General features: G+C 50.9%; 1 protein-coding gene across 1 annotated transcript in view; it reads right to left on the bottom strand.

Annotated features, from left to right (window-relative positions):
• Positions 1–7,356: 7,356 nt before the first annotated feature.
• The window catches only part of FBXO47 (F-box protein 47), a 32,933-nt gene continuing 27,133 nt past the window's right edge, over positions 7,357–13,156 (bottom strand). Inside the window, exon 11 of the mRNA XM_078623449.1 lies at positions 7,357–8,677. Within this exon, the coding sequence (XP_078479575.1) occupies positions 8,547–8,677 (131 nt within the window). The 3' untranslated portion in view covers positions 7,357–8,546. The remainder of the gene's footprint in view (positions 8,678–13,156) is intronic.

Below are 13,156 nucleotides of genomic sequence, written 5' to 3' on the forward strand. Positions count from 1 at the left end.
CCCTGCCCCCTGCAACAAAAGCATGGGGGTACCGCGGGAAGCACTGGGGTCGCGGGACCCCGTTCCGTTCCACGCATCCACGCGCGCGTGTCTCCGTGGGCTCATCGGGGAAGGACGTCGCGTGGAGACGATGATGAGGTGGTGGTGGTGGAGGTTGGTGGTGGTGGTTGGTGGTGTGAGTGGGTGGTGGAGGGGGAGGGGCATTCCAGGACCAACTGGTGCCATCTGGACATACGGAGCCGGCTTCGAGGAGTCGAGGGGTTCGCGTCGGTTTATGGCATCGTGGTCGCGCGCGAGGCGAACGCACGGAGGGAGAGGCAAATATATGCGTAACGCGCACCTCGCCTCGACGTTTAGACGACGATCGACGCGGCGCGGACGCGCTCTCTCCGCGCGCGCGCACGCGATTGCCCCGGGGCCATAACACCTCGCAGATGTTCCCCGGGCTCTGTCAGCGGATAAATGCGCCGTAAACGTCTCAGGAAATATTTGAAGAGCAAACATTGACAGAACTTAACCTCCCCCCCTCGCTCTCTCTCTCTCTCTATCCTCCTGCCCTCTCCTCTTCCTCCTCTACCGCCTCTTTCCCCCCGCCCTGCATCCCCCCCCTCCTCCCCCCGGTCCCTGCTCTCCCCCCCCCCACTCTGCGCCCCCCCCCCCCACTCCTCTGTCGGTCGGGACCGACGGTGGCGGCCGCTCCGCCCCTAGCGATGAACGAGGAGTGGGGCGGCCACGCGGGAGGGAGCCGGGGGTTTGTGTACACTCACTCTCGCGCGCGCACGCACACAAACCTGTCCCCTTTTAGGGGTTAAAATAATATATATACACGCACACACACACACACCATATGTTAGCAATTATACATTAACCACGTGATGTTGCTGAGAGCGAGAGCGAGACGCGGGGGTGGGAGCGAGAGCGAGAGGGGAGAGTGCGAGGGAGCGCGCCCGGGCACGGTGTCGTGACTCGAGACGTCGTCCCGCGTTGTTCGACGAACTCTCCACGTCCCCCCCTCTCTCTGTGTGTCTCTCTCTCTCTCTGTGTCTCTCTTCCTGTCTCTCTCCCTGTGTGTCTCTCTCTCTTACTCCGTGGAGCCGTCGCCTGCTAGGATTGATTCGCTCCGTTATCTCCCCACCGCCGACGGAGGTGACTAGAATCCCAATCTCTGGTACTCCCCGGCGCTCCAGAGGCGCCTGACGCGGTTCGTGTCCCGGTCTCTGCCGTTCACCGCATCAGGCATCAGGTCCACAAGCAACGATGGACGAGACCCCCCCCCCCCCAAACTTCCCCTCCTCCAGTGAGTCGAGGGTCTCCCGCGGGACAACCTCGACTGTCGGGGAACGTGGGTGGGGGGTTGGGGGGCAACCGGGTCTCGGCTCTCGACTTTGCACGTGGAGGCGGTGCAAGGTTGCTGTGTGATGACACGACTTCTCATGGCGATTGTGGGTTGCTTTTGGAGCGAGGTGGGGGGGGGGGTAACTGAGATGGGACGGTGGGGGGCTGCTGCTGCTGATTGTGATCCCGGGTCGGCATGGACAGAGTGGGGGAGCCGCGCGTGTAGGAAGAGGTGAGGGGGGGTGATTAAAAGTTATCCCCCGCAACTGTTTTAGTGGAGGGGGATTTTTTGGTTGCGTCAGATATGAGAGGAGGGCGGTGGGGTTGTGGCGAGGGGGGGCCTGGGTGTACAGAACCCACAATCAGGAGTCCTAGTGGGGGGGGCGGCTAGGTGTACAGAACCCACACTCACTGCTGAGGAGTCCTAGTGGGGGGGGGGGCATCTGAGAGCCCATTGAAGTGACCTGCACCCCACCCACCCCCACCTCGCCCCCCCCCCCTTGAGACCCATGGTCATTTCACAACCATTGAACAATACAAGACACATCAGCGTAGATTTGAAGTTTTCGTGACTGCAGAGATCCATACTCTTTGGTTCTTTCGGTAAAGTCACGTCGATATAAAAATATAAATAAATTAAATCACGACGTTTCGATCGCAAATTGCTTGTGTTGCGATCGAAACGTCGTGATTTAATTTATTTTTATTTTTATACCTACGTGACTTTACCGAAATAACCAAAGAGTACACATCAGCGTGTTACAATTGATTGTGCTATTCTCATAATAATTATTAGAAAACATTCGATTATTTTTGGGCCGTGCCACGTGCCTGACTTGAATTAAAGCGATTTTAATTTTACCAAAGTCAGAGTTCCCACTGAGCTATGTAGCTTTTTTCAGAAGCGACCAGGCCATGACAAGCGATAGCTCACACGAAGTGGCTCATCATAATCATCATCACGTGGACGCTTTTTTCGCAGCAGCCAAAATGCTCTAAACGCGTGGCGTTGCTTCTAAACGTGGAGGGGACAAAATCGGAGGACCCGGAGGGAGAAAATATCCACGCAACTATGACGATGAATGATGACACGCGGTCTTTAACGTCTTGCGGCAAGTCGGCGCGCGCTTGTGTAAGTGTGCCGCGTGGTTTACCCTCACGCAGGGGAGAGATTTCGGCCGAGCCTCGAGACGCGTTTTCACGAGGGTCCTGCCACGCTTTGATATTTGGCCGCGAATTCCGTCGTTCTGACCTCGTGCGGGAAGCGGAGCTGGTAGATTCATGCCGCAGAACACCCAGCGGTGACGAAACTCACAGCGCCGCAAAGATCGATTCAGCATGTACGAATACGTGTTGAACTTCTATCGCACCGTACGTAGCCAACCGTGCTAATCGCAGGTGCGGCAGAAGGACAACGAACTAAAACACACAAAAACTGTTCTAAAGAGATGAGTTTTCAATCTAAAAGTGGAGTACAACTCCAACGATGACACCCCGCATTCATCACGTCGGAGCACATGAAACCGCCGCGGTTGCCACCTCTGATGTAACAAAAACCGGGACGTGTCCCGAGGAATATTTCACGATACGGGGATGAGTGGAGGACTCCCAAGAGAATTGGACAAAAAAATATTTGTTTTAAAATACAGGGAGCTTTAAATGTTTAATGTGGCGGCATACAGATCAACCGCGAAGTTACTGGGACAGCTGCCACGAACAGAGACGAACGGTGTTGTGAGTGATACTAACGTTGTCAAGTGGTGCACAATCACAAACAACAACAACACGTGGGCCCGAATCGTTAAAAACGATGGACAATAGGCGACGTTTCGGGAAGCGGACCCTTCTTCACAGCACGTGAATCATTCACCTTCATTTGCGCTCTGAATACGGCTCATTGCCCGAAACGTCGCCTACCTATAATCTAAATACGTTTCCCCATTTAAGACCATGCAGTTTTTGCTGGTGGCGAATGTGTCGCGCCTTCAGCGATGAATTAACGGCCCTTTAGAGAGGCGACTGGGAACTGGAGGGGGGGGGGGTTGGGGGGGTGTGCTCGGGGTGGGGGTGGAGGGGGGGCGAAGTGGCCGTAGAAGGAGGGGGGGGGGGCAGGAGGCGGGAGCGGTGAGAAAATAATTAATGATGTTCGCCTCATTAGCGATTTGTCGGCTCCGACTCTGTGCGTGGTCATCCATTAACTTACTTGTTCTGCCTGACACTCCACGTGTGTCGACAGACTGTGGCGCCGCATGAACCACGACACACACAGGGAGTGAGCGTGGGTGTGTGTGTGTGGGAGTCTGTGTGTGTGTGTCGTCTCTGTGTGTGTGTGTGGGAGTCTGTGTGTGTGTGTGGGGGAGTCTGTGTGTGTGTGTGGGGGAGTCTGTGTGTGTGTGGGAGTCTGTGTGTACGTGTAGGAGTCGTCTGTGTGTGTGAGTCGCCTCTGTGTGTGTGTGTGAGTCGTCTTTGTGTGTGTGTGTGGGAGTCTGTGTGTGTGTGTGTGGGAGTCTGTGTGTGTGGGAGTCTGTGTGTGTGTGGGAGTCTGTGTGTATGTGTGGGAGTCTGTGTGTGTGTGGGGGAATCGTGTGTGTGTGCGTGTGGTGTGTTGTGCCGGCCTTTTATAGGTGCTACTCGCTAAAAACGCTTGCACTTGCCCCAACAGTCTGTTACTAGACTGTACGGGGGATCTTTGTCTTTGGTTGTGTGTGGTGGGGAGCGGTACCGCAGCGGGTAGCGCACTGCGCTACGAACCCGTCCGCTCGAATTCGAGACCCGCTCACGGCTCCCGACACCAGTGACGATTAACCGAACCGGTCCCGAGCCTCCTCCTCTAGGTCGACTCAGCCTAAAGCGACTACCTGGTGCGCAGTAAAAACATCGCCACTTTGGGACACAACGGCGGCCGGGCGTGGTGCTGCGCATCCATCTCCTCGTGTGCCGTGCCGGCCTTCATCGGTGCTGCTCCGCGCGAACATCATCCCCCAAAAGTCTGTGCAGGCCACGGGGAATCTCTCTGTCTGTTGTTTTTTCTTGCTTCGATGAGCACACGCACAGGGGAGGGTGCTCAACGGTCTGAGAAGCGTGGAGAGGTGAATGCATTCAATTACACTGAGAGACGATAGATAGAGAGACGGGCCGAGTAACACGTGGCCTGGGGAACACACGGCACGTGACACCAGATCGTTCAACGCGGTTCAGAAAAGGGAGCGAGGCTTGGGCATGACGCGTCGCCCCAAGGCGAGATGGTGGCCAATGAGAATAGTGAATCCGTGAGATGATCGTGAGATGATCGTGAGATGATCGTGAGATGACGGAGCCGAGGAACGGAACGCGTCCGAGTGAAGGATTCCCCCCGAGGAGACGGAGCGATCCTCGGTGGATTGCTAACATCGATGGATCGGAAGAGTTTTGCGACAGATCGGGTGGCATTCATCCAGCAGTGGATTGACATTCCAAGTTTGTGTTCACAAGCATCGTAACTGCGACCTCAGGCGCGTCCACGATTCCGAGTGGCATTTTAATGGCGCCATTTGTCGTATCGGGCTGCAATTAACGATCCATCGTCTTCAGTCATGACCAATCCACTGCTGGATGAAGGCCGCCTCGAGTGATCGCCACGCTGCATCGCGCGCGTTCAGATGCACTTCTGCAGCCGTCTAGGGGCCGTCCATAAATGACGTCACGCACCTAGGGCGGGGGGGGGGTCAGACATTTGTGACGATGTGTGACGAGGGGGGGGGGGGTTGAGAAATGTGACGTCACATCAAAATACGCAACTTTAAATAAATATAGACAACACGTTCTACTTAATTAAATAGACTTTTTAATAAATGTTTTCTCCTACAAGATCAGAGTGCAGCGCCACATTGAATACGCACTACAATGACAATAGTTTAAAGCCATTTGAAGCTTGTTTTATTTTTTTGGGGGGGGGGCAGAGCTTTGTGACGTCATATTTGAGGGGGGATCTGACTTTTTGTGACGCCGTGTGACGAAGGGGGGGGGGGTCAAAAATCGTCCAAAATCGCGTGACGTCATTTATGGACGGCGCCCCTAGAACGCTCCTCTGATCCTCGGAAGCCACTCGAGCTGAGCAATTTGAAGCCATCTACAATGAGAGCTCATTTCTTCACAGCTGCTTTGTGTGTTTAGCTTGTTGTCCTTCCATCGCACCTCCGATTAGCGTGGTTGGCTACGTACGGCGCAAAAGAAGTTCAGCATACGCACGTGTTTGCCTGCCCTTTCCAGATCGGTGTTAGGGCAGGTGCCCCCGCTTGCTCCATGGAGACCCCTACTGGCCGATTACTAAAATTGCAGCCTTCACAATCGGCACATTGGATAATTTTCCACCAGCACTTGAGCTGGATGTCATTGCACTTAAACTAAACTAATTTTGTTTTGCCGGGAGAAGGCCCACTGAGCTATATAGATATTTTTCACGAAGGGATCTGGCCACGAATGATAGCTCAACGGAGCGGCTTATCATCACGTGGAACTTTATAGCTGCCACATACTTTCAACGCACTTCTGTAAATGTAGAGGGGAAAAACCGGAGGACCCGGAGAAACAATCCACACGACCACGGAGAGAGAGAAAACATACACACACAGACGTCAAGGGTCGGGATTGAACTCTCGACCTCTGGTATAGCAGGCGAGGTAGTTAACATTTCGCCACCATGGTGCTCAATCTCCTTGGTGGACGTTGTCTGGGCAGTAATCCCTCACTTTGGCTGATAATCAGCTGCTAGTTTAGACCGCCAATCATCATCATCATTATCACATCATCATAATATCATCATCGCTTTTAGCAACACGCCCTGACCAAGCCACGATATTGCTGTTGTTGTCTTTCTGCCAAAATGAATTCGAGAAACAGCGGGCAAAAAATAAGGATAAAATAAATAAAAATACACACTTTGCCATGCCGCTGCTGGATGAAGGCCTCGCCCACACCGCTTCAACAGGACCTCGACAACGGCGTTGAGCTCCTGAACCATCTTGGTGCCATCACGCGCCTGCAAGTAGAACCGGGCTTTAACGCCCGCTCGGCTTCGGAGACGTGACGACACGTGGACGCGTTTCGCGTGGCTCGGTCGCCACGGGACCGCATAAAGGACAGCGTAAAATCCTAACGAGCCTTGGGCAAATGTTTGCCCGTGTAGTCCGCCCGCCCGCCCGCCTATATTTAGAACTTTATGTTTCTGACATAAGGCGGTGTGGGGCGAATGACGGCGGGTGGTGTGGTCGTTGTTTTGTAAACACACCACGCTCCAGGTCGCCGCCGCTTCCTCTCAACTTCTTGCCACGCACCGCTCAAACTTTTAGAATCTCTCTCAAGCAACGTCTTACTTACTCTCGCCATTCAAGGAACACTCTTATCCTGCCTCTTATCTGTCATGTCTTTCATAATTCGATGTTTGTTGCTGGTCGCTTGGTCTGTGCTCAGCAACCGAGATACAAAAGAAAGCATCCTAAACAAGGTCTTTGCCTTTATTTTATAACAAGTTTTGGAATATTGTATACAGTTTTGTCAAGCCTATGGGGCGACGAGCGGTGGCGCAGTGGTTAGCGCAGTGCACTCTGAAACCAGCAATTAAGCATAGAAAAATTGTAAATTAAGGATTCTTCATCGTCTTTATGCTGCAATGTGTAGACATAAACACTTGTGGTATAATTATCCTTTATTTACTCAAAGAGGAACACATGGAATAGAAAACATACGCAGGTGTGATACATATTATTGGGCGGTTAATAAAAGTGGGACTTAGGCCAGGATATGTTGGTGGCGAGACGGCGAGTCGTGGCTAGACGGAGTGATTCAATCAGTTCTTGTTCAGATGCGAAGTGGATAGTTCCATTTCGAGATGCCTTCATCCAGCAATGGATACGTCTGGCGGGCAGCAATCCCACCCCCACCGCACGCTCGCTGTTGACTTAAAACAAATTGTTACTCGTTGTATCGACCTCGGAGGGATGATGGGGTAAGTAACCACAGCACAGACGGTGATCAGACGGGATTTTTGTTGGTATTATTGTTTAATTCACATTCACGAGCAAAATGTAAACGCGAACTGTTCCTACAGCATGTCTTTAACGGAACACGTAACCCAACACACACACACGCATTCACACAGACTCACAAAACCCTCCCAGCCTTAACACACTGCAGGAGCAAGTGCTGTTAGCGAGCACCTATGAAGGCCGGCACGGCACACGAGGGGGTGGGTGGCCACCTAACCACACACACACACACACAACGCATACATCCATACACACAAACACACGCGAACACGTCATTTAATTCACCACGCGGCTACATTTATTTTAACATAAAACATTTATAATTATTCAGTGGTTGCTCACGTGCACACCAGCACGTGTTCTTTACACTTATAGACGATGTACGCACGCACCTGTACACATACATACCCTGTGCAAGTAACAGCGTCCGTAGTTCTTAACAGCCATCCACAGGAACAACTCAACGCCCGTAAAGAGGAATATTATAGCATGCTTAACTTGTTATTTATTTATATAATCACCAAGCCTACTCTGCATATATCCATCTACTGCTGGATGATGAGGGCTTCCCCCATGCCGTACCTGTAGTGAAGGTCAATTGACTATACTTCACCACGCTGGTCATTCGGCGGGATGAAGGTGGGGAGCATAGACGCACAGTACAGCAATGGATATTGCTGCAACTGCCTTCTGCTTCCCCCATGTCGTCTCTCCCCCATCCCCCCACAGCCTATAACAACCTGTTACGCATATACGGTCGCCAATCCAAGCGCTGTCCAGGCTTAAAATCTGCTTAGCTGCCGAGATCTTACGAGATCGGAAGCATTGTAGGCGATTTGCTCACTGGCCACTAAACACCAACTGTGCGTACATATATATATATTTCGTATAAGTTAATTAATTCACATTCATCAACAATGGCGCATTTCAAGAGATTTAACTCGTCGTCGACAATGTGCAGTCGACAAAGAGCAACGAGTCTATTGCAGAGCACTTTTAATGGAGTGAGGAATTCTGCATCAGATAGATGGAGACACCGATAGACAAACACAGACAGATCGCGACAAACTCTCCCATACCCTAACTCACTCACTCACTGTCCCGTTCCCAAACTCTCCCATCTGCTAACTCTCCCATTTGCTAACTCTCCCACTCACCAAATCTACAGTAGCCTAACGCTCTCGTCTGCTAGATCTCCTGTGGTGCTTGGAGCGTGAGGGTCACCAGGACAGGGGAGAAGGCGAGGCACATGATCTCCCTGAGGAAGCAACCTTGAGCGTTAATGACAGAGTTCAACTCCAATTCTTGGTGCGGGATATCTGTGGCAGGCAATACATCAATGAGGAGAGAGAGAGAGAGAGAAATACAATGAACACACCAACAATCAGCTCGCTCGTTGGTTTATAATGAATATCAACAAATACCTCAATCGATTAACCATAATACCAATAAATACACCAACATATCAGCAAAGGATTGAACCAAGCAATGCATCGATTATTTACAAATCAACCGAAACAGTAATCAGTCCATCAATATTAAAACAGGTCCTTAACCAAACTTCACAACTAAAATAAAAAAAATCAATCAACTCAACCTTAATCCGATTAAATAATCAATAAATAAATAAATCAAGATAAACAATCGATAAACAAACTCGTCAATAAAGCAACTTTTCAATAAAAAAAATCCATGTTAGTACCAGATATATCTTTGAATTCATCCGTCAATCGATCAAGGATTTAATCAATCAACATACAACGATTCAATAATCACACCAATTATCCAATGCAATAACAATAACAGCACAGTCAATCAATTACGATGACTAAATCATCACTCATGCGCGTTTTCAAATGTGCTTCTGCGGCCGTCTGGAACGCTTTTCCTTCCGATATTAGGAAGACACTGGAAGCTATGCACTTTGAAATCACCATATAGCAAATTTTTTGTGCTTTTTGCGCTTAGTTTTTAGCGCGGCTGGCTATGTAGGATGGAAAAGAAGTTGAACATGGTACATACATTTGGCCAATTAATAAAACAAACCAATCATTAAATTAATCAATTACTTAAAAACCAAGTAGACAACCAATGCACTAACCTATCAATCGATTACAATGCAATGAATCACACGTGCAAATCGTGTATACATTAACTATTAATATAACCTGCACTTGAAAGCCACAGCAAACGGTTTAGCACAAGGGAGTTGCGGCCGCCAATGAAACTCACAAAGCGCAGTGCGCTAACCGCTGCGCCACCGCTCGCTTCTCCGCTCATACGTACGTGTGTTACATTTCACTAAATGATGAAGACATTACTCTTCCTCATAGCGCAAATAACGCGTAAGGATTTTATACACAAACTACAGCTCATTATCCTATCTGCCGGGGGGTGGGGATGGTTTGAAAGGGGAGGGGGGGGGGTGTTGAGCGACTGCGTGGTTGCAAAATAGGAGAGTGCGCGCGCGTGTGCGTGCATGTGCGTGTGTTTTTTCTTTAATGTTTTTTTTTGTTTTAACTCGGGGACGCTATTGAATATTCAACCGCTGCCTTTCATTTCTCTGACAGTTATTGATTGGGAGGCATTTGCGGCCGTGTCGTGGGAGGCGGGCGGACTTGGAGGGGGGGTGGGGGTGCGGGAGGCTGTCTCACTGAATTAAGCCTCTCACTCGTGAACGGAGACGCGGAGCGAGCCCAAGGTAGAGTGTCTGTCGCGATGTGTACGGTGTATGTACATAGTGTGGGGAGCGGCGGCGCAACGGTTAGCGCGCTGCGCCACTACGAACACGGAGACCCGAGTTCGTTACCCGCTCACGGCCAACACCAGTGTGACGAGTATCTGAACCTGTCCTGGGCCTCCTCCTCTAGATCGACTCAGCCTCAATCGAATACCTGGTGCGGTGTGTAAAAACGTTGCTACGAGGGAGACAAAGGCGGCCGGGCAAGGTGCTGGCCACCCACCCCATCGTGTGCCGTGTCGGCCTTCATAGGTGCTCGCTAACAGCACTTGACTCAACAGTCTGTTAAGGCTATACGGGGGATCTTTGTATTTGTTGAATAAGTGTGGGGAGCGGCGGCGCAGCGATTAGCGTGTTGCGCTACAACGAACCCGGCTACCCGTAGTCGATTCCCGCTCACGGCCAACACCAGTGACGATTATCTGAACCTTTTCTGGGCCTCCCCTAGGTCGGCTCAGCCTCAAATGTTTACCTGGCGAGGTGTGTAAACATCGCTACTGGGGGAGACAAAGGCGCACAGACATGGCGCTGGGCACTAACCCTCTCGTATGCTGTGCCGGCCTTCATAGGTGCTCGCTCACAGCATTTGCCCTAACAGTCTGTCAAAGGCTATACGGGGGATCTTTGTCTTTGGTGTATATATGTACCGTACATATGAAACACATATACAACCTACGCTCCTGGCGAGATAAAGGTCAGGCGATCGTCCTCTAACATCATCGGGAGGGCATAGGAACGACGCTCACAACAACGAGCGCGAGGCAGCTAAAACGCAGCGAGTTGGCACAGTGGGGAGCACAGGTGGAGCATCTGCCGGTCATCGTTAGATATATTTAAGTCGGTATTTAAATCTCACCAATTAAACTGGCCTCGACCTACGAATTCTGGCCGTTTACCCTGGTTCTGATTATTTCCTGCTTTCCATACATGGCGCATTGGAATCTATGAATGAAATGCGCTTTAAAAATGCATACCTGTCAACCCCTTATCAGTGCCTACCTTATTACAGACCCATTCAGACCTTGTTGGTCACCCAGTGCCCTTAAAAATCCCAACGTTCATCCTACAAAGTCCCATCAGAAGGGAGACACAAAAATAAGACAAAAACACGTTTTTACTCAATTTCCCTGTACAAGAATATGGGTAAACCGTATGGGTTGAAAGGTATGCAAATATTATTTGGGTCTTTCGGTAAAGTCACGTAGAAAGAAAATAACAAAACCTATATACGTGACTTTACCGAAAGACCCAAAGAATATGAATTCCTGCAGTCACGAAAGCTTTAAGTCAAGGCATGTAAATTATTATGATCATCGCAGTCAATCCACCCACGACACCTGGGGGTCTGTCCCGTGACCTCCTACCAGCGAGCATTCGACGCCTCATGTGACGGCCTCAAATTGCAACAAGCCTGGCACAAGCGCTGCGGCGATGCTGCCATAGATGTGGTGGCGAATCTCGCCTGATGATGTTGTTGTTATTGGTGCCGATGCGATGTGGGGACCCGGTAGCGTCGTGATCGGCGCATTGCGCGACAAACCGGGCGACCGGAGTTTCAATTTCCAGCCACGGCCAACACCAGAAGAACCCATCGTGGGTCTTCTCCTAGGTCGACTCGGCCTTAATCGAGTACCATAGGTGCTCGCTCACAACACTTACCCCAATAGTCTCCTTAGACTATACGGGGGGGAGGACGTCTTTGTATTTTTGATCTATGCTGTAGCGTACAGCACAGGGGTCAGCAACCAAAATAACAATAATTGACATTTTTTTCGAAATCCGGTAAAACACTCAATATTTCAAGAGCCGCAATGCGCACGTTGAACGCGAGACGGCCCTTCGTAAGCAGCGTCACGAAGCGGTTCTTAAAGGGCCGCGTGCGGCTACGGAGCAGCAGGCTGCCGACCCCTCCCGGGCATAACCCACGGGACATTGGCTGGAGCATTTGGCATCGTGATTAGCAGCAGCACACTGCGCTCTAAACCAGGCGCCCTGTATTCGATTCCCGGCCACGGCTGACATTAGTGGCCAACGGGCGCCCCGTTCCGTTCATCTTCACCAAACGCGCACTAACCAGCGTGGTGAAGTATGGTCAAACAAACCTCCACGGCCGTCGGAGGTGTGCGAGAGAACCTTAATCGCGTCGCAGTGGCTTCTGCCTTGATAAGTCACCGTTGTCAATTGAACCGTGAGCTGGGAATCCAGACGTCACGTCGATGTTTGCAGAGCACAGAAATGCAACAATCGTTATAAGTGAGCAGTCGATCGGCGCCTAGATATATCCGATGTTGTTAAAACGATAAACATAAACATCGCTAAACGTTTGGAGGAAGTCGCGAAGCGGTAATCTTAGGAAACGAAGGCATTGGGTTGGTACCCGTGAACGTACAAACCGCACGGCGGCTCGAGTTACCGCGTGGTGGTGGTAGTGGTAAACGTGGCCTCGTTCCTCAGTTAAAAAGCGCAGGCCCCTGCAATTGCTCGCTCACGCCACCACCGGTGGAAAGGCCTCCAACTAGACGGATGACTCAGAGGGTATTTTGTCTCCTCTTCCATACTGAGCACACGCCTCGGTATAAGTGGGCGTACCCACACTTTACCCCACCACAGTTTCTCGACCCGCCGATCGAGTAACTGTGGAAGTTACCAATGTATACGTAGCTGCTGCTGCTGGGTGCACAAAGGCGGTGGTGGTGGTGGCGCGTGAGGATTTAAGATGTTTGCCCCGATGTTTCAACTGCCGCCCCGGGAGATCGAACCGACCTCTGGATTGAACGTCCGGTGTCCTCATGATCAACCCACCACTGGCAGCTTGCCATCGTTTTTCAGTTATAAAGGTAAACACGCTTTGTTTATTTCTACAAATGTCTGTGTGCAGCAAACCGATATATAAAGCAAGGTGAGAGGGGGGGGTAACCGGTTTTTTTTTATGCGGTTACCGGTAATACAAAAAGTTTGTTTTATAAATTATCTGGAGTCACGTGGTGTGTACCATGCCCGCGTGTCGGCTACGGAGTCACGTGGTGCTCTGCAATAATAAGGTACAGCACTGCATATA

Source organism: Lampetra planeri, unplaced genomic scaffold (assembly GCF_965212315.1).
Source record: "Lampetra planeri unplaced genomic scaffold, kcLamPlan1.2.h2 scaffold_256, whole genome shotgun sequence".
Taxonomy (NCBI): domain Eukaryota; kingdom Metazoa; phylum Chordata; class Hyperoartia; order Petromyzontiformes; family Petromyzontidae; genus Lampetra; species Lampetra planeri.